Source organism: Aythya ferina, assembly GCF_964211825.1.
Source record: "Aythya ferina genome assembly, chromosome: 5".
Taxonomy (NCBI): Eukaryota; Metazoa; Chordata; class Aves; order Anseriformes; family Anatidae; genus Aythya; species Aythya ferina.
The window spans coordinates 53,111,600-53,133,850 of record NC_140301.1 but is presented as its reverse complement, the minus strand read 5'-3'; the positions used below and the strand labels follow the sequence as shown (position 1 = coordinate 53,133,850).

The 22,251-nt window shown below is 37.8% G+C and overlaps 1 protein-coding gene across 2 annotated transcripts; it reads left to right on the top strand.

The window, feature by feature from the left end:
• Positions 1-172: 172 nt before the first annotated feature.
• Positions 173-21,188, top strand: WARS1 (tryptophanyl-tRNA synthetase 1). 2 transcript variants are annotated; one of them, XM_084520117.1, is made up of 11 exons: positions 173-411; positions 3,001-3,217; positions 4,247-4,454; positions 10,864-10,972; positions 11,859-11,978; positions 12,461-12,643; positions 13,283-13,383; positions 14,596-14,708; positions 15,658-15,831; positions 18,816-18,956; positions 20,698-21,188. In XM_084520117.1, the coding sequence occupies exons 2-11, from the start codon at positions 3,104-3,106 to the stop codon at positions 20,854-20,856; spliced, it is 1,422 nt and encodes a 473-aa protein (XP_084376243.1). In that variant the 5' UTR covers positions 173-411; positions 3,001-3,103; the 3' UTR covers positions 20,857-21,188. The 2 variants fall into 2 exon arrangements, with proteins under 2 accessions (XP_084376243.1, XP_084376244.1); XM_084520118.1 differs by lacking the exon at positions 173-411 and adding an exon at positions 2,858-2,903.
• Positions 21,189-22,251: the final 1,063 nt, after the last annotated feature.

The window sequence follows — 22,251 nt, the reverse complement described above, 5'->3', positions numbered from 1 at the left end:
GCAAGGCGGGGGGAAAACGATGGTTCCGGGTGGAGCGCGTTTCCCAGCCGGAACGGGGCGCGCGGGGAGCCGGGCGGGAGCGGCTGTGACACGATCGCGTCTGACAGGAGCGGGTCGGGAGCGGCGGCAGCGGCTCGGAGCGGCTCGGGTCGGGACGGATCGGCCGGGATCGGGGAGCTGCGGGCGGGCAGGGGGGAGCAGCCGCTGCCCCACGGCCTCTCCTGAGCGCCCGTTAGCGCCCAGCAGCCGGCGGGTTCCTTCCTTCCTCCCGGGGCTTCCCGGAGCGGGCGCTGGGAATGGCGCAGCTGCGCGGCACGCGGCGCCCCGGCCTCAGCGCGGCGTAGCCCCCAGCCAGGCCCGCGCAAGGTGTCCGCGGAGGCTTCTGACGGCGGCGATTTCAATAAAGGCGGTGTGAGTGTATTCAGCGCTGGCTGTACTGTGGGAGGGACGTGGTGAAGTCGTGCTCAGCCGCTAATGCAACTGTCACCTGCTTCTTTATATATGTATTAATGGTGGGAAAGGGGAGCCATATGCTTCTGTGATTCGTTGTGGCTGAATATGGACCTTCTAAACTCCATCTATTCGTGTTTCGTGCTCAGCAAGGGACCAGTATGTGCTGGGGAGGCTCTCCAGATTTCCTTCTGAAAGTGGGAGATGACAAGGCACTGAGCTCACAACTCCATTTCTTATAAAATCGTTAATGGGTACCACTACGTATATTTTAGAGGCATATTCCTCCCCTAATGAGGAAGAGATTTCTAACACGTGTTTTAGTCTCTGAACGTTCAGCTAGCTCCCTTTGGATGTACAAAATCCTTTGAAAGTCATCAGGGTTCTGCGTGGGCACAGAGCTCTTCCCTCATGGGCATGGCACGATAGAGAGTGCCCAGGGTGGATGCTATTTCCAACATACAGCTGTTTGCACTTTTAATTTGTCACTGTCACCTCTGATTATAGTGCAGGGAAATTAAGAATCAGTGTGAGCTAAGATGATGTCATTTTCCTCTCAAGAAAAACCCCATGCAATAGCTTGGGTGGTTGCATAATGAAACCACTTCAGACTGTGATGCAGCACTTTGCCACGCTGGCCAAATTACAGTGATATTTTCCATAGAATTTTTTTCCTCTCAGTTTGCTTTTCTCATTAGGATTTGTACTGCTATCTCATTTTATCAGCCTCAGGTGTTATTAAATTCTTTTATGCATCTCTGTGTACCTTGTTGTTAAAACAACATAGCATATTCATTGCTTTGAGATAGCTGCATTTTGACTTGCAGTGTTATTTTTCAGATAGGTTCCTTCCTTATTGTCTTTTAACGCGTATTTTCTTGTATGTAAATATGGCAAAATCAGAATCGTAATGGTTTTAAAATTCTCTCTTACTGTATTAAGTTGCTGCTTGTTTATCTACAGTTCTAAATATCTAAACATTCAGATGCTTGAATTATTACTCAAAAAAATGGTTTAGAGCCTATGTACTGCTAAAGGCATCATCATTTAGTACAGGAAGCTGCTGAGCGTGAATATTATTTTTTTTTTTAAATAAGGTGTTCACTCATGGCAGGCTGATAACAGATTCACCAGGTTTCTTAGACAGCAATAAAAGTCTATTTTTTAGATCAGAGAATAGTTAAAGACAATATATCAGGTAAGTTTGGAAAAGTTGGAGGAAGACATTCCTGGGGTACCATTATGGAAGCCATATATAGTAAAATGTAAGTTAATTCAATGCAGTCCATATTGCAGGAGTTTTCCACTCTTGGAAACTACTAAGAAGTGTTTGATGTACTCATTAAAATTAAGTACAAGAGAGCTTTTTAGATTATAAATGCGTTTTAGATTATAACTGAAGGGATAAAGATCAAGATGTTTCTGATGTAGAGTGAAAATAACCTTGATTTTAATGCCTTTGGTAACCAAAACCTTACACTTTCTTAAGAGCATTATTTAACTTCCTGTACTTTCTGTGTTAGCCTACTGTAAACTATGCAGTTGTAATTTCCCAGAGTCTTGTATGGTATTAATTATTTAAAAAAAAAAAAAAAAAAAAAAAGATTGCTAAGAAACTTTCAGACTATGCCATTGTTAATCATTACAATATTATCTTTGTTAGCCTGAGAGAGAAGCCCGTTTGTGGAAGCAAGGGCACGCTAAGTGCTAGAAAGCTTCTGAGATTAAGGTGTGTGTTGGACATAAGAAAGGCTGCTGTGTTATTCTCAGACTTAAGCCATCTTCCAGCATTATTTTTCACAGAATCACAGAATCTTCTAGGTTGGAAGAGACCTCCAAGATCACCGAGTCCAACCTCTGACCTAACTCTAACAAGTCCTCCACTAAACCATATTGCTAAGCTCTAAATCTAAACGTCTTTTAAAGACCTGTACTGCTGAAAACCAAATATTCTGTAAATTTAAGGAACTATTGCTTACCTGAGAATTGATCGTTTCATAGAAAGCAGCATTTCTCACTGATCATCAGTTTTGTGACCTTTGGAGGAAAGCAGTAAAGACAAGGCTTTTCTCTTGTATGCCTTTTTATGAGTTGAAAGACTACTGCATAAATTAAGATAAAATTCCTCATAATGGTTATAAGAATTTCTTGATCATTCAGCTTTTATGGAACAAAATTTGACAGGGTTGAAGTAGTACAAACACATTAATCAGGAGTCAGGTGCTCTAAGTCATAAATACATTTAGTTACTTTGACACCTTTTTGAAAAGGTGTTCTAGTGTTACATGGGATACTTAGAAACAACATTGGAATGATCTGTAAATTTATTAGGTGCTCTTGTCAATATCAGTCAGTATCAGTCTTGTTTACTTGTCAATATCAAACTTGCTTGCTCTCTGCAGCTCGCTGCGCTGAAGTTCCTACATTTATCAATCTGATATTAATAGAATTAGGTATGGGGTCAATGACTTTTTTTTATGTTCTTATTTTACTCAGCTAACCTTCAGCATGTATATGAAAGAATAAAACTTTTTTTTTTTCCCCCTACAGTTCTTCTGGTTTTCACTGCTGCGCTTTTGAATCTACAAGCCAAAAGACTGGAACTTGAATTTAGTTGAGTTGTAAATAAAAAGATCTTTTACACTGTGGCAAAATGGCTGATAGTCCAAACTGTGACTTGAAATCCCTGAGTCCACTTCAGCTTTTTGAAAGAGTAACTGAACAAGGAGAGAAAGTCAGAGCACTGAAAGCAGGAAAAGCACCAAAGGTATTTCCATTCCATGTGCTGAACTCACCATTTTTCAGACTAGGTCTGTCTTTAAGAGTGCTGAAGAATGCTTGTTCTGAGATCTATTTTGTATTACAGTAAGAAAAAAATCCTGTTTTAAAATATTTATGTTTAATACTTAGCAAAGATAGTTATTAGCAAGAGCAAAGTTGTGAAGAACAGAGCTGTAGGCCTGCTTCAGCCAGTTGCTTTGCTACATAATGGGATCCAAGGTATTTGGTTTTCAAATGAAGTTTATATCATTATCATTCTGCCCTGGTTTTAGATTCTCTGTTTAAATCTTACTGGGAGCATTATCGTACACCTTAACAAATCTGTCTTCCTGTAACAGTCCCTGTTTAATCTTCCTGTAGTAATTTGCCATTAATTTTCAGTTCTGTCATCACAATGTTGGCAAAGAGAGCTCAGGTTTCATATAGTCTCTCTTTGTGGATTGCATGTGGGAACTAAGCCTTGGAAACTAGCCATTGTATAAAACTTGATGCATTTATTCCTTGTAAGAGATGTTACAATAGTTTTGTATTTAAAAAGTCATAGCAGTGGAAGTTGTGAAGAATTTAATGTTGTCTTCAAGTCTGTCATTGAATTGTAACAGATATGTTATCTTAAGGTAAACCACTAAAAGAACATTTATTATAAAGTAAATTATTGTATTTTTCTGTATCCATGTATCTGAGAAATCTGTGCTTAAAATGTTGAGCTTGTTATCCCTCCAAAAAACAGGCTTTTTTTTTTTTTTCCCTTCAGGCAAAAATAAGAGAAGTGAAACAGAGGTACTTTAAATACCTTGCCAGTGATGTCCTAAGTTCTGCTGGTTAGGAAACTGTCACCTGCTATTTTCTTTACTTTTACTTTTGGCAGTGATGCTGCAAACATATAAATAAAAGCTTAGAGCTTATGAGTAATGCATTTCAAGTCAAACCATGGATACAGAATTTTGGATGACTGAGACATATAATTGTCTATCTCAATTGTGTCAAGTTAAACAGCTGTTTTTCCTTTATTCAGGATGAAATAGATGCAGCAGTGAGGATGCTGTTATCATTAAAGCTGTCATATAAAACAACAACAGGACAAGATTATCAGGCAGGCTTACCTCCAACAGACCTTGCACTAATAAACAATGGTACAACTAAAGAAGAGGATGACGATTTCGTGGACCCCTGGACGGTGCAGACATCAAATGCTAAAGGCGTGGATTATGACAAACTGATAGGTACAGCTCTTTCTTCATTGCTTCTAAGGAATTTATGCAGAGTGGTCATAATGACCACAAAAACAGTATATAGCGAATCATAACAAACCTTGATCAACACCATTACGTATAACAGTTTGTGTTTAATGTTAGCATTCATGTCTAAAGAATTTTCTGTAGAGGTTGAAAATGTCCCAGGCAGGGATTTCCTGTGGAAGACTTAAACATGTTGCAAACAACTTTTCAGTTTAAAATCTTAATCAGTTTGTTTTTAACATAAGTCCTGTTATTAGAAGTTACGTGAATCAAGACATTGTGAATGGGTATATGTATCTTCAGTTTTTGTGGTGCAGAACAGCTAGAGCCTAGAGCATTCTGCATTAGGGAGAGCAGGGATGGTACAAAAGTAATACAGAAATCTGTAAGTGTAATGACACCTTCACCAGGCACACTATCAAACAGGCCCGTGCTGGCTGGGATGGAAAAGGTATCTCTCATGCCAAAAAAAAATGTATGTAATAGAAAATATTTCAGATAAGCAAGCTACAAAACTTGCCAAGTTCTGTAATTTAAGAAACAGGGTGTTAGTTAACTTTGTTACTTGTTTTATAGCCTATTTTTACAGTTTGAGTCCATGGCATAGAAATAGGTGAAAGAACTATTCATTAATTTCTACTGTTTTTGCTTTTTAATGAAATGTTTGTACCTCAGTGAAAATTCTGTACCAGTTGTATGTGGCTGGTGTGAGAAACAAGCTGTTAAGCAAACATAGAGCATACACCCTTATGTGGTGGTAACCATGTGTTTGCTTTTGGGAGATCAGTTGTTAGTGTCAGCGTTCTTTTAACTCAGTGTGATGTTACTGAATGATCACATCAAATGTACGTGATGTGTGTATATTGGCTTAGTCTGCAGAAGGCAGTAGGAGAAAGGAAAAGTTAGAAAGGGGGAAGTGTACAGAGAAAGATACATGTCGAGTGGGGGAAAAGGAAGAAAGATAATTGTTAGAATCTAGAAATGGACAAGATCACTCATTACCTGTATAGATGTGGAGAAGGCTTTTTTGTTTTCTTGGGGGCAGTTCTAAATCTTGTATAATAGTGGAAAGAGTACAATACTTGTGTTGGCACAGTCTCAAAGTCTTTTTGAGAATGGCTAGTATGACTTCACTGTAAATCAATTAGCTAAAGTAATGCTATTATTCTACCTGACAGCAGTATCCTTTCTTCCAGCACCCGTTTGTGTATGTGTATGTCTTTTTCACCTATTCAGCACTGGAGGGTTAGACCAGTTCTTCTTTATTTACACTGCTAACGGATTGGGGAATTTGGTTGATGAGTCATTCGGGTTATTCTAAGGGAAACATTGAAAATTATTCAGAGAAGAATGCTAGCCACTCCAGGAAATGCAACAGATACTGTTTGCTCTTTCCTTTTAAAAACAGTAATACAAAGTATTGTCCAAGAGCTTGATGTAATAGCTCTTACAATAAAGGAAATTTTTGTGCCACCTACAGTCTTTTTATATGCTAGTGGTACCCTATAAAGTTGTCAGTGTGTTTGTTTTAACTCAGGCATAGAAGAAATGAAAGTGCTAAGAGCATGGTGTGATTGAAAGGAGTATTATTCTCAAATGGCTGTCCTGGATGTACACTTAAGTGCCTGCTTGTGCACCAAACCAGATATTCTGGGAAGAAAGGTTCTGTTAGTTAAGTGCTAGAGGTGAACATCCCTAGAGAATGTGTGGGTTTTTTGTGTTTTGAGCATGAGAAGAGAGCAGAGGGCTAAGTCAGAAGGAGCTCTGTATGTTAACAATGCTAATACTTCAGTGAGCTCAATATCGCAAGTGATACAGAACGTTTGCAGTTGGTGGGAGATCATCTAGTCAACCGCCCTGCTTAAAGCAGAGTCAATGAGAGCACATTGCTCAGGATCTTGTCCAGTAGGATTTTGAGCATCTTCAAGGGTGCAGAACCCACAGCCTTCCTGGGCAACCTGTTCCCGCATTTGACCATATACACAATATGAAATATATCTCCTTTACTCCCCCCACCTCCTCTGCTCGGCTACTTACACACATTGATAAGATCTCCTCCTCCCCGAGCCTTCTGTTCCTCAGTAAGCAATCCCAGCTCTCTCAGCTCCTCCTCATATGACAGACGGTCCAAGTCTTTCACCTTTATGGCCCTTTGCTGGATTGATTTTAGTATGTCTGGATTCTTTTTTTGTTGAGGAGCCCAGAACTGAACCCAGCACTCCAAGTGTTTTTCACCCCTAATTATAGAGGGGAAGGATCAGCTCCCTAAACCTTCTGGTAGCACTGTTCCTGATGCATCCCATGAGGCCATTGAGCTTCCAGTGCCACAGAGACATGTTGCTGGCTTTTTTTCAATTCCTTGTCCACCAGGAGCCTGAGGTCATTCTCTTCCAAGCTGCTTTCCAGCCTGTACCAGCACACAGAGTTACTGCTCTCCACATTCATGACTTTACATCCCCTTTTGTTGAGCTTCATAAGATTCTTTTCAGTCCATTTCTTCAGCCTGGTGAGGTCCTTCTGAATAGGAGTGCAACTACCTTGTGTATCAGCTACCCCTCCCAGTAATGCATCATCCACAAACTTGCTGCAAGTGCACTCTTATCTCTTCGTCCACATCATTAACGAAGTTGTTAAACAGTATTGGCCCCGATATTAACCTCCAGGACTACATGACTAACGCCAGGGCTCCAGCTTGGATTTCATGCTGTTGGTCAAAACTGGTTGAGCCTGGCAATTCAGCCCGTTTACGGTTCACCTCACTTATCTAGTCCAGTCTTCATGAGTTGACTATGAGAATAAGATGGGAGATGGTATAAAAAGCCTTACTGAAATTAAGATAAACAGTATTCATTTTTCTTGCCTCTTCTACGAGGCTCATCATATCATCACAGAAGGCTAATAAGTTGGATTGGCATGGTTTCCCTTTCATAAACCCATGCTGACTACTCCCACTCACCTTCACATTTTTAATAACGTTTGGAAATAGTGTCCAGGTTTATTTGCTCCATCACATTCCCACAGGTTGAAGTGAGGCTGATTGGCCTCCAGTAAAGCAGATTCTTCCTCTTGCACTTTTTCAGGGTGTGAGTGGTATTTGCTTTCTTCCAGTCCGCAGGAGCCTCTCCCAGTTTCCATGGCCATTCAAAGATTATCAAGACTGGCCTGGTCAGTAAAGTTAATGTAGTAACAGAAAAATAATAATTTACTATTTGTATGCAAATATAACCAAGCAATGGCAAAAAGGACAAATACACAATAAATTTTCAGCAAATGTAAATTTGCTCTTGAAAATGGCACCTCTCAGTACTCCGTATATATAGCAAGAGTAAAGCTGTCTTTTGGGAAAAGATAGAGATCAAAAGCAGGCTCTGTGTCCTTCTCAGAAGCTGGTTAGGAAGGCAGATCTCTTTCTGGACAGAGAGTTTAAAATGTGATGAACTTCCTCATTAGAGGAAATATATTGTCAAATACTATGCAGTTTTTTAACAAGGAAGATTAACATGGACAAAGAAAAGGGAGTCACACAGTCTGTTAATGTTTAATACAATTAGGTAGGGATTTCCAGTAGTGTTCTACACAGGTGGAGAGCAACTTTCTACAGATGGATAGCGACAGGACAAAGAGGAGTTGTTTTAAACTATAGGAGGAAAGATTTCATTTAGCTGTTAGGAAGAAATTCTTCACTGAGACTTGTGGTGATGCACTGGCACAGGTTGCCCAGGGAAGCTGTGGATGCTCCATGCCTGGAGGTGTTCAAGGCCAGGCTGGATGGGGCTTTGAGCAACCTGGTCTGGTGGAAGGTGTCCCTGCCCATGGCAGGGGGGTGGTGATCTTTAAGGTCCCTTCCAACCCAAACCATTTTATGATTCTGTAATATCAGAGAGATCAAATGTAATATCAGAGTGATCAAATTTTAATCACTTTCTGTAATAACATAGATATTTCCAAGGTGGCTAGTCTCAGTCTTCAGCATTCTCATGATTTCTTTATCACAGAATCACAGAATGGTGGAGGTTGGAAGGGACCCGTGGAGGTCATCTTGTCCCACCCCTCTGCTCGAGCAGGGCCACCTGTGGCAGGTCACCCAGGACCATGTCCATGTGGCTTTGGAAGATATCCAAGGAGGGAGACTCCAGAACCTCTCTCTGTAAGATTAGCCTCTTGCCATTTGTTGTTGTTCTGCTGAATCAAACATTTTTCGTGTTCATTTGGTCTCTATTTAGCATTCATCCAAATTACAATTACTTTGGCACTTTGTAATGCATTTTATTTGTTAGGCAGAAATTAAATCAGCAATTAAGGTCTGCTTGGGACAAGCACATTTGGAAACACTCAGAAGACATATGGATTAAAGTGGTGTTTGCTGAGTCATGAAACAGCATTTATCTTCTTTAGTGGCACTTATTTTAATGAGTCAGTGGATGGGCCTGGTGCTTCCTTGGTGTGCTATCCCGCCTGAGCCACCTCCAGTGAACGGACAGTTGCCAAGAGGAATTTGTTCACCATTATCCAGTGGGAGACAAGAGGTCTTGTTTTCCCTCCCATTTAGTAATGGATTCATGTAACTTTAAGTGTACTAACTATGTAAAAAGCATTGTATTAATACTGTGCATAACCAGTAACTCTAAAAGAAAATTAAATAGGTGGAGAGGGACTGAAACTGCAGAAGTATTCAAGTTGATGCTCAAATTGGATGCATTACTATTCTTCTTTCCTGTCAAGAGTCTCTCCTGCCTTTCCTTCAGTGGGAGTTCCTGATTTTTGTTTATGCAGCAGTTCATTTAATAGTTCACCTAGCAAAGTACAGCATTAAACACACATCCCAATTTTCAGCCAGACTGTAGGAGGGGAACTCCCTGTACTGTTTCTCAGCATCCCAGTGCTCTAGGGTACATGTTGGGCTTAGTCTTCTGAACCATCCGTTTTGAGCGCTGCAGTCTCAAGCATTAGGATGCCCATGGTCTTAAATAATCCTTTTTGAGATGCATACAAAGCCTTAATGGACTAATACTATCCTCCATGCTGTGCTTTGAGAACCTGTGCTGTGAAAGGTTGGAAAGCCTCTTTTCCTCCTCTGGGAAAGAGATTGTTGTAGTCTGGCTGTATAATAAGCCAAGGGTATCTGGATATTTAGCTTTCCAAATTACCCCAAGTGTATTCAGTATTCCTTGATGCCCCTGTAGATTAATTTTGTGTGTAAAATGAGTTGTATTCCCAAGGCAGTGCACTGAAAGTGTTCTGCCTCCAGTTGGAATCAACCTCTTTTTGTTATCCAGTGGTCTAAATTGTTACACTGTCCAGCTAAGGATCATTACCACGTGCTAGGATGTAACATCAGAAGTCCACCTGCTCTAGTAAGAAGTCCTAGTCTTTGGAAGAACATTTCAGTTAATTACTGCATCCCCGCAGAAAAGCTTGGTTTTTGTGTTTGTTTGTTTTTAACAGACAGATATAGATTATTATATACATAGAAATGTACTTTTTATCTATTTCGTTCTCTTGATTAGTTTGTCTATCCCAGTAGCTAATACTGCAGGTTGTTCTAATGCTGAGTAGAGAAAAATATTAGGAAAGAGTAGATTCCTGTCTAGATCATTTTGAGCAAGTCAAAATCACGGAGAATTGACATGATTATTAGGGTCCAGGAATTGGGATTGGAGTATAGAAGCTCTAATGAAAAAAAAAATAAAAGATTTTCCCAGTTCAGTTTCAACTGCAAAGGGAAAAATATGCTGCTGTTTCTGTCTGACAAAACCCTTCTTGAATGAAATCACTTCCTCTGAAAATATTATTTTATTTTAATCAGCTGATTTCCTAAACTGTTTTCTAAATAATGTCTTATGTGAATGCAGTAAAGGGTATCATGCATTACCTTTTCAAGCCTCTTGAGGGGAGCAGTGTCTGTAATCATGGCAATATAAAGAAAAATGAAGTTTAGAGAAGAGCATTTGGGGTTGAAAAGAGGAAAACATGATTTGAGGGCTGAAAATTCAGACATCAAGAAAGGAATATTTAGAGCCTCTCAGCCATTCTTATCCTTTGATTTATGGAGGCCAAGTTATTGACCTAAATATGTTTCTCTGGAATTTTTTTTTTTTGTTCTGAATAAGCATACTCCTTGTATAAGGAGACTGCTATTATAATTAATCATAGATGAAGCGAAATGGGGAGGTAGTAAATAGACTGGGCCTGGTAGCATAGAGTTAATATCAGGGACTACTGCTGGGACTCCAGAGAAGAATCAGGAAAATCTAGCCATTTTACATTTTTCCTAAAACTTAAAGATGTTCTTTTTGATCTAGGCTGCATTGGTATGTTCTTGGTAAATGCAAGATCTGTTCATAGCTATGCTATACTTAATTTTATTTTCTTTTCTAATACTTTATTACTATAGTTCGGTTTGGCAGCGCTAAAATTGACACAGATCTGATCAATCGAATAGAAAGAGCTATTGGGCAAAAACCTCACCGCTTTCTACGCAGAGGAATCTTTTTTTCTCACAGGTGAGTTCTTCTCATTAAAACTCAAAAAGGCAAGATTAGGTAGACTTTCTGTGAGCATTACTGGGCTCACAGGCTTTCTGTGAGCATTTGTTCTGACTAGCAAAAGACCATGTTCTTTACGCCGAGGTAAACCAACTGTGAATTAATTGAAACTAGCAACTACTCCAGGTTTACCCTGTCAAAACTTGAACCACTTTGTTTTTTCTGGGTACATGCATCTTTGTCTGATATGTCTTCACTTATCCTAAATAGAGGGAGAAGTCTGCAGGGAATCTTTGCTTTGTACAGGTTCCATTTTGAGCCAGTATGTAAACAGCCAGATGGAGAATTTGGTCTGGCAAAGAACCCCAAGTCTCATATGCTGGCATTGCTGATTTCAGCAGGGGTCCACATGGCTTGTGGACCTATACTTCTTGTTACATAAAAAAGACTCAGGGAATAATCTTAATCACCAGCCTGACAGTCATCTACACTGTTTAGTTGTTAGCATGCATAGACTTTTGGCGGCTAGAGCTTTTCAAGTAAGTGCCTGAGCATGATTGAGGGCATAACCTCCACCACAGACCATTCCAACCAGGTTACTTTAACATAACGCCTTATTTGGGAAATGATTCCCAGCTCTGTTTTATGAATCTTTAGAAATTATTATCCAGTTAAATAAATTTCTCTTTGTTTTTCCTCATAAGCTGGCTGAAGGAGACAATCAGAAAACTAATTAAATATATACATGTATATATTTCTAGGACACTTAAGATACTATATTTCACTTATTAATACATTTGGCTTTAAAAGCACTTGAATTTTGAATTGAAAAGAATTGCAGAAGATATTTCTTAAATTCTTTGAATTGTCTCATGTTTTCCTTTGTTTATTTTTTCTTCTTCAGGGATATGGACCAAATCCTTCATGCTTACGAAAATAAGAAATCCTTTTACCTTTATACAGGCAGAGGGCCGTCCTCTCAGGCAATGCATGTTGGTCATCTTATCCCATTTATATTCACAAAGTAAGCTATTTCTATAATTTTCATTAATCAAAACTTTTTTTTTCTAAGGAAATGTTGAATGCTGCTTAGGGAACCAAATGATAAATTGCAATGAGTTTGCTTTGTTTGAGGTGAATATTGATGAACAATGCAATCTTAACATTTCGTTAATGTGATCATAATCTGTGTATTAGCATAAAGCCTTCTCCTTGCACCTGAAGCTTGATGGTACTCCTTAGAATTTTTGTTTTTCTTAAACACAAGTTGTAAATGGTGACTGCTAACATATGTACAGAAAATGAGTATGTGTCTTTTTTTTTTTCCAGGTAAATTGTCTTTATAATCTGTATGAAACCACTGCTCACATAAACATAAGTAACTGTATATGGTGCGGTCCTTTGTATATCTTTTTGTTTAAATGTATAAAAATATTTTTAAGTGTGTGGCTAAAATATCTTTTATTTTTAATTATTCTGAGATAAATTTTTTTCTGCTTTTATAAGGTGGCTGCAAGAAGTATTTGATGTTCCCTTAGTTATACAGTTAACTGACGATGAGAAGTACCTCTGGAAAGATCTGACAACTGAGAAGGCATATGAATATGCAAAAGAAAATGCAAAAGATATCATTGCATGTGGTTTTGACGTCAATAAAACCTTTATCTTTTCCGATTTAGACTACTTGGGGTAAGTATAAATTTCTTTAGAGCATCAAAAACAAAAAATTGTCTGTATTTTCTCTTCTACTTTGACAGCCAACAGTGTTTTAATTATCTAGATTTGAAAGCTTCAAGACAAGCTTTACAATACTTAAAGGAGAAACATTAGTTTTTATGCTGTTCAACATCTTATATATATCCTGTTGTCATTCTTCTGTATAATATATAAACAAATACTTGTGTGTGCAGGACTTAATATATTTTTGTAATTTAAATTTAAAGCTGCTAAAATGTAAAAATACCTAAACCACCAAGAAAACTGCATGATGATTTTAAGATGGCATCAAAATTTTGAGATGTGTTTGTACTTTATCTGCATTAACTAAAGGCATTTCATCAACTGTTATGGTCAGTTATTTTAACAGCATGAAAGATTATCATTTGAACTTTGAGTAAACTTTAAAGAAGATTTAAGAAAAAGAAACCTCTGTTGGAGCTGCCTTCTTAGAAAATCCTCTCATTATCATCTCCATGGGCCACAAAAAGACCAAAACAATGCCCTCAAACAATCCTGCAAGTTTTGTAACATTCTCAGCTTTTGGAATGAAAGCTTTTTTCTGTGCTTTCCCACTCTTCTTACTTTGTTTTTCCATTTTCTTTCTCACAGGTCAAGTATGGGATTCTACAAAAACATTGTCAAAGTTCAGAAGCATGTTACGTTTAACCAAGTGAAAGGAATCTTTGGCTTTACAGACAGTGATTGCATTGGTAGGAAATAACGTGGGTTACTGGAAGTGATCCTTGCTTTTACTTTCTGTGGCAGTATTTAAGTAACCATTTGAAGAGATTGATATCTGCCATTCATGAAACAGATGGGAAAAACAAGATCCATGCTTCTAGGCTGATTCTAAAAGGGTGTTATTGTGGTTTCTTCAGTATAGAAAATGCTTGACAGTGAAATTCCTAGGATGTAGCATTAATAACAACAAAGTGCAAAACACAGAAGTTGAAATGATCAGAACAGAGAATAATTCTTGGTTTTTAGAACTATTATAGCTATAGTCAACTGTACTTCCTAGAAATTTCTACTGCAAAAGTAGAAGACTTTTCATACACATGTGAGAAAAGATAAGGAGTGCTCAAAAGCCTTATTGTCATGATGCTAGGTAACTCTGTCTTCCATTTACTTCCCTGCGATTGGAGGTTTCTGTCATACTGGCCAAAGAAAGATTCCGTGTCAATGATGGCATTAAAACGTTGGTGTTCCTGAGTGCTAACATCATTCTCTGACCAATAATTGGTCACCTTTTCAGACTTAATGGTAGCTGAAAAACAGATTCCTGTTTCTGCCTTACCAGTGTTCTAATAAATGTTGGTATTGTATTAATGACTTCATTCCATGTTTGGAAAAATCTACTACTTGCTGTTCTGAGAGGATTTTAATGAGGAAGTAGGTTGTTCACTCTGTGAGTAAGTACTATATAAAAAGAAAAGTGACCACATCTGAGATTTTTGAGCAGCATGCATATAGCAATGGTTGTAAGATCTTAGAGGAGACTTTGCCTGATAAGTATCTCTATACTAATTCTCTCACAAAGAGAATGTGAGAAGAAAAAAAAAAAGAGCAGCTCAGAGTAATGATGCAGTCAAGTATATTTCTGAGAAGGATAGATTATTCAGTGATGAAGGAAAAGCATAAAAAGCATATGTTGCTGAACCTTGTCCTGAATCTTTGTGATCACAGCCTGCCCCTTTTTTATTAGTACCTAAATTAGTTTGTTGATGGTTTGTTGAGCTCATAGAAGGTACAGATGAAAAGGTTTCCTCAGCTGAGGCAATACTGCTTGGTAAAGACAAGTATTGGTCTTCAAGTGAGTATCCAAATGACTCACGTGTGCATTTTACATATTTCAAAAGGTTCTCTCTATTTATCATTGCATATATTGACTTCTCACCTTTTCCAAACTTCTTGTGTTCTAGGAAAGATCAGTTTTCCTGCTATTCAAGCAGCTCCATCCTTCAGTTCATCATTTCCACAGATCTTCAATGGCAAGGAAGACTTACAGTGTCTTATTCCATGTGCTATTGATCAGGTAAGGAAATCATATTTTCATCATAGTGAGCCTTAACTTGCAGCACTGGGGATTTATGTTGTACCCTAGGGAAAAACCTTCTATCAGTAAAAGTAAAGAAGCATTGGAATAATGTGTCAGAAAGGCTGCAAAACCTTAACAACTAAGATTTATAAAGAGAGGATGGAGGAACATGTGGCCATTAAAAATAATTATCCATTATTAGTTTTTCACATTGCCAGTCATGAAGTAGCAAAGAGAAATCCAAGGACAATTAAGAGGGACTTTAAGGCTTTGGGGCAATTGATTAAAGGACCAAGTGCATGGATAGGGATTTCCTCTATCCTTCCACTACCAGGGAACAATATTGAAAGGAACAGGCAGATGCAGGTAATTAATATATGGCCACAAGGCTGGTGTCACCAGCAGAATGTTGGGTTTCTCTGTCGTGGGATAGTCAACACAACAGCAGGCCTGCTGGTGCCTGATGGGTTGCACCTTCCTCAGAGGGGGGAAGGGATTTTTGCACATGAGTTAGCAGGGCTGATGTATTGAGCATTAAACTAGTTTTGAAAGGGTAAAGCTTGCCATCTCGGTCAGTATCCACCTCCAAATCCTTGTAAATGTGTCTGTTAAGTGAGGGAGTCAGAATGTACAGTGAAACTACAGAAATTGAAAAAAGGGGGGGGACTTGGGTTTTGTTTGTTTGTTCCTCTGGGTGGACCAAATTAGGGACATTGTTTAGTGGTAGACTTGGCAGTGCTAGGTTAATGGTTGAACTAGATGATCTTAGAGGTCTTTCCCAACCTCAGTGATTCGACAAGTCTGTGAATTGGAAATAGGTTATGGGACTTACTTTTTTTTTTTTTTTCCTGAGACCACCTGTTAAGGCATAAACAATCCAACACTAATCAGCCTTTAAAACACATTTCTCAACTTTATTCTGTGCTTTTATTGATGGTTATTCCAGGATCCTTATTTTAGAATGACCCGAGATGTAGCACCAAGAATTGGATATCCTAAACCAGCCTTACTGCACTCGGTCTTCTTCCCAGCCTTGCAAGGAGCACAGACAAAAATGAGTGCTAGTGACCCCAACTCCTCCATCTTCCTCACTGATACACCCAAACAAATAAAAACAAAGGTAAGGATCTTAAAAACGAGATTGCAAAGCTTTATGACAAATAGAAGTGGTGCTGCTCATGTTTACAATGGCAAATTTTTAATGTTTCCTTTGAACACATGGACATTTTGGCATCCTTTTTCCCATACATTTCATTGCAAAGCATCTTTAGCAGCTGACCAAGTTACACAAATTTAGCTAGACCATCAAATGTAATCTTTTGCCATACTAACTAAGCTAACAGTGCAAATATTCAATAGAATAATGTACGAAATATCATGTTTGTTCATCTGATAGGTCTGAGTAATAGTCTAAGAATAAGATCTGTGGAGGCTCATGCACTAGAAACAAACATTAAGTTGCTATAGTTTTGGAATCTAACAGTCCTTGATGTAAGTCAAATAAACAGCTTTCTTTTGACTGCCTCTCCATGCCAGGAGCACCAGGTGTTGCACAATAGCAGTTAGAACACACTCCAGACTTTCCTTAATGCTTGGGGATCTGCTGCCATGCACTTCATCCTCAAACTTGCAAATAAATATTTTGATTTTCACCTAACTTTTAGAAGGGCTATTTTCTCCTATCTGAGTATATTCGTAGTGCCCCATTTAGTTCAAAGGAAAATCTCTCTTAACCCATGTCAGACAATTAGGTTTTGCAAAAGTTCATGTGTTATAGTATTAAAAAAAAAAAATTAGAAAAAGGTTTTGGAAACAGACAGATAGACAAGGTAACCAGACATGAAGTAACTATCAATCACAAAAAGAAAAAAGATGTGCACGTTGTTTCTGCTAGGTGGGCTTGGATTCATTGTCTTGTGGTTGACAAACCCATATATTGGTCAGATTCTTCTGCAGTCATTTCATGAGAATTCATTATCTTATGTAGAAACTGATTAAACAGTACTCCAAAAATTAGAATTCTTCATGTGTTTGGATGATAAAAATTGCAGATTATTTGTAGAGTTACACAGTTGCTTTTTAAAAAGCATCTATTATCTCAGAACAGAGGATACGCTGTTAGGGGTAATATTGATAATATTCTTCCATTTTTCCTAGCAAATAGGTAGTAATCTGTGAAGAGATCCAAGATGATTTATGTCTAATTAAAATAAGTCCTATTTCTGCTATCTTTAAAAATGTAGGAAAAATAACAAAATAATTCTAGTTACTTGGAATATAAAAACTATAAAGAGTGAATCCTGAACACATTGTAAAACATCAAGTAATGGAGGACAAACTGAGAATCATTTCAGCTTCTGAAGCCCATCATAAAGTAACTATGGAAATAGTGCTTGAGTGAAAGACCAAATATTTTTATGGCCAAGAAATGAAAAATTAGAGTAGGAGAGGTGATTTCTGGTGATGCATGAAGGTTAAAAACAGTGTTGAGTACAGAGTGCAGAGTACAAAAAATTACTGCTTGCAGCATTTTTCAGATCATTAGTACGTTGCTAAGTAGAGAGATTCAAAACTTCCAGGTAACATAAGGTGAACAATTAGTAACTACTGGAAAAGGCTGAGAAGCTTCTGGGAAATCCATTCAAAGGAGATGAATGGCAACATTATAATAAACTATTTTATCTGTAATAATTCAGAGAAAAGATCAATACATCACCAGGTAAATCATTCAAACCTCAAGTCAATGCCAGAATATGTAAGAAATGAGCTCAAAATTAATGTAGGAAACATTTTGTATAAAACAATATTGTGCCTTCACCTGGCTTATTGTATTTAATCCCTCTCACTTTAGTAGGAAAAGAAACTGTAAAGATTATGAGTATAGGAAAAAAAAAAAAAAGAAAAAAAAAAAACAACACAGAAAGCCTTTCAAAATCTAGTAAGGAACAGGTGAGGGGAAGTGCAAAACAATATCTAAAATCTTAATTTTACAGATTCTGAGACAGCTATTCAGGTTGTTGTACAATGTAAGAATAGATGTAATGTGACAGGTGGCAGTTTATTTTCTTAAGATATTCATTGCTGCATAATTTTTGTAATTCACTGCCACAAAACATCATCATACAGTAGTTAGAAAGAATCAAAAAAACATTATGTGTGTTATATAATACAGATAATAAGAATGTTCTGAAATTGTAAATATATAACAGTTCCTAAGTACCAGAACTAGTAAAATCTTCCTCCATAGGCATGTATGTCTCCTAGCTGGTTGCTGTTGATGTCTGAATAGATACAGGATTCAAAGAAAGCCCACCTTATGGTTGAAGAAGGCTTTTTTCCTCTTCCTGGCTATTAGCTTTGTTTGTATTTGTGGCACAGTTAGCATCCTCTGAGATTTCTATACATGTAAAAAAATTAAAAATACGCCAGTGGCTTCTGAATTAGCTGGGGGTGGGATTAGCAGGAAAATATATTCACCAGTGCAATTCATCTGCCCATAGGAAGCTATGCATAAAAGAAAAAGTAGGGGAGTGGGAATCAGTAAATATTCCATTTTTAGACTGAACAATTGTGCATTTGTCTAGCGATAGCCATTCTAGCTAGGGTTTTGTAGTGTTTAGCCTTGCTTTCTTTAGTTTTCATTTTCCCTGAAAAAGAGGCTAGGTTCTCTCTAGGATTTCTTCAAAAATTCTCCAGGCCTTCTTCATCTCTTTCAAAATTAATTTCTTAATGGGATGAATATCTTATTTCTTCTTACAGAAAGTACATTTTCTATAAGTGCAAAGTCCATCCAACAGTCAACAGCTTCAACAAAAAGCATTTTTTTGACAAAAGATGGTGTGGATTCTTCTTGATTTTTGCTTCATTTTTGGTCTGGCATACTCCACAACCTGTGGAGTATGTATGTAGCATTTTTCTCTGCTGACTTCTAATGACTGCCTTTTGCCTACCTGCTCCAGTATCGGTGCTCTGCATTGACTTGTCACAGACACCCTTCAGCTTCTCCTGAATTAGAGGATTTGGAGGACTGTGATGTACCTCTTTACAATACAGTAATATGCAATTTAGCAGAAATTATACCATAAAATCATTGCATTTTTCCAGATTAACAAGCATGCCTTCTCGGGAGGCAGAGATACTATCGAAGAGCACAGGAAGTATGGAGGTAACTGCGATGTTGATGTGTCTTTTATGTACCTGACTTTTTTCCTCGAAGATGATGACAGGCTTGAACAACTGAAGCAGGTAAGTAGCCAACTTGAAGAGAGCATTATTCATTCCTTACTGTGATGACAAGGCTGTAACTAAGTCCTGCTATGAGCCTGCCTAAGGCAGTTGTGTTGTTATTCTTACAGTCTCCATTCCTTCCAAGTTTTTATATGAAGACCCCTGTATTTTTGTTGCAATGTTCATCTTTCTCACAAGTCATTGTCTTTTTTTTTTTTTTTTTTAAGAAAACTTTTATTTCCAAGTATTTTCATAAAGATTTCCAACACCATATAGCAGTATCTTCCCAAATTTTTAAATGATTCCACCTTAGGATTAATGTTATTTTTAATTGTATAATGAACTCTGCCTGTTCCGTAAAGTACCTAAATACTCAGCAGCTTCAAAAGCTTGCTGATCCTTTTTTTTTTTTCTTATCATCAAAAGAACAGTAATAACTATGAGAAATTGATTAAGTGAGCCCAAGCACAAGCTGCTTTGTATAAGTTACATGTCCCTAAACCTGTTTGGCAGACTTCAGTCCCTAGAGATAGTAGCAAGGCATTTCACTGCCTTCAACTTTGGTGTCATATCAATACTAGGCAATACATGTTCTTTTGAAGGCAGTATATTTAGTTAATAGTACCCACGTCATATCGGTTTATCAGCTTTCTCCTGGTAGAAACAGCTTCAAGAAGGGCAAGAGCTACAGATTCTTCTCTAACCTTCTGCTCTTTCCCACACAAGGACAGGGTTGGATAGCTACTAATCGCCCTGGAAATCTGCTGCAAATTCCTTGTGGAAATCTGTACATTTGACACGCTGAGCAATTTTCCATTAGTCTCCAACCATTGAAACAAAATCAGTACAACTCTGCTACAGTACAAAGCCTGTACTACAGCCAGCAGCTTACAGCACTGATGCCTCAGAATCAGATTAGAAAACATGAAGTTTGTGCCTATAGTGGCATTAGAGGAGCTGTTTCAGTACAGTACCACAGGGAGAAGCTCTCAGAACTGGGTACTCAGAGAAAGCAACATCAGTGTTATTGAGAAAGAGAAAAAGAAAAAAAAAAAAAGATTAAAAATAAAAACAGAAATTAAAACAGTTCATTCTTATTAAGATATTTTACTTATTTATTTTATAATACCAGTTCAGTATTACAAATGGCTTAATCACAAGGGGAAGTAAGTTTATCATGTTCATTGTCATTTCAAATCATAGTTGAACTGCCCCAGCCGTGTTTTCTAACCAGGGCTGAACCCAGTCACCTGTTTAGCTGAAGTGTTTTCAGTAGCAGAGCAATGGCGTGGCTTACCCACTGTGAATATGAATACTCCTGTGAACAGAGATTCTGAGTTCTTTCCTGTAAAAAGGATACTTCAGTCACATCTAATACCTTACCCAAACTAGATGAGAGAACAATATGAGAATTTGAGCCCAGCTTAGGGTAACTCTTTATTTGAAATGGTATGTAAGGGAGAAAAACAGTTTCCTGCAAATAATTACAGGATTTCCCAGTTAAATTCTTGTGAATGTATCTTATTTATTCCATATAATTAGTCATACATTAAAGTGCCCATCTGCCTTAAATCTTTTAAAACACAAGCAATTTTTACAAGTTACATTTTCAGAGTGATACCACATGATCTTTTAAGGCATGTGCTTGTTTTTAAGACATCCAGATCTTCATTTGCCATGACCAGACTTTTAAGAAATATTTGTCACTAGGTCCTTTTCCGTATAGCACCATACTTAGCAAGCAACACTTTCTTGACAGGCATACACAAGTGGGGAATTGCTCACAGGGGAGCTGAAGAAGGTGCTTATTGAAACATTGCAGCCCATGATAGCAGCTCATCAAGAGAGACGGAAACAGGTCACAGATGAAGTGGTGAAGCAATTCATGACTCCACGGAAGCTAGCTTTTGAATTTTGAAGAAATGCTTATGTAACTTACCATTCAATGAACCAAAATTGATTAACTGTTGTCTTCTGTTGTATATGATCATTCCCTAGTTATGTACAGCCTGCAATCACTCCTTTATAAATATTGCTCTTAGCGAGTTACTTCGTATGAACATCAGAGTACCTGAAAAATTGAAAACTGGACTCGTATCTACTTAAAATCAAAGTGTGTTAATAAAGGCATTGAATCTGTACAAGCCAGAATTACCCAATCTTGCAGTGAGGCATGTCTGTCAGCACAAGACTATATTTTATTGTATTTCATGTTGAAAATATGAATAAAAATGCCATTTTAATGATGAAGTCTAACTTGTAAATTGTTGTAGATACGTTGTTAAGAGGTCATATCTCAAACTGGTAGCTCCATTGTTTTTTGTGTTGCTTGGTTTACTAGACTATGTGTCCTTTGGGGCTACTGGGAGCATGCTTCACACACAAAGAAATCGGATGTTACAAAGCAGATTACACAGTGACTTATGGATCAATGCAGAAGGAATGGAGATCTGTGAATTAAACATGGGAGAACGAAAATCAGGCTGGTTTTGCTATCTTACTCCTCTTTGACCTGGGGCAAGTCACAGAAATTTCACTGTACTTCAGTTTCTGCAGCTATTTAACTGGTCTGGATGCCTCTGAAGGGAAGAGGCAATCACAAGGCTATAAAGTTCTTTGATCTTCTCAAGTGGAAGATATTAGAGAAATGCAAATTTTAGTTATGAAAATACTAGATGTTAAATCATACTGTGAATACGAAGTTGCTGCTGGACGCAGGGATACTTACAGTGCTGCCCTGTCCTGTTCTTCTGCACCAGGTCAAGATAGGGGTACTTACGTTTTAAGATGTATTTAAGAGAGAAAATATACTTTGTTAAAATACCTCATGTAATATCTCAGTATCTCCTTTCTTAAAATGAACTTTAATGTCTGCTATGATTTATGAAAAAAATTGAATCATTTGCTAATTTGTTTCTGTATGTACAGTGCTGAATGGAAACTATTAGATCTGTCTTCTATTTATATAGAACATACAGTTGCTAGCCCAGACAGCCTTATCTAACTCAAATAAAAATGCCTTTGATAATACAGGTGGGTATTGATGCATGGTATTTGCAAATCATTTAAAACATAAGGAAGGCACTAGAATAAGGTGTGAAAGATTTAAAAATTAACAGGTTCTGTAGTGTGGGGGCTAGTAGACACTTAGTGATTTCAGCATACTTAAAAAAAAAAATAAAAATAAACAATGCACTTTAGTCTGTAAACCCTTGAAGTCAGCTGATTACACTTGAGTTGAGGGAGAAGTTTCACTGACTCGGAGACCTTGCATCAGACTGTTAGCACATGAAGAATGTGTTGGATTATTTTC

Bases quoted from the DNA above. Each gene is read 5' to 3' on its own strand.
- WARS1 (XM_084520117.1), top strand. From the start codon at position 3,104: ATGGCTGATAGTCCAAACTGTGACTTGAAATCCCTGAGTCCACTTCAG. The intron at 3,218-4,246 runs GTATTTCCATTC...TCCTTTATTCAG, and splicing joins AAGCAGGAAAAGCACCAAAG to GATGAAATAGATGCAGCAGT. The intron at 13,384-14,595 runs GTAGGAAATAAC...CTTGTGTTCTAG, and splicing joins TACAGACAGTGATTGCATTG to GAAAGATCAGTTTTCCTGCT.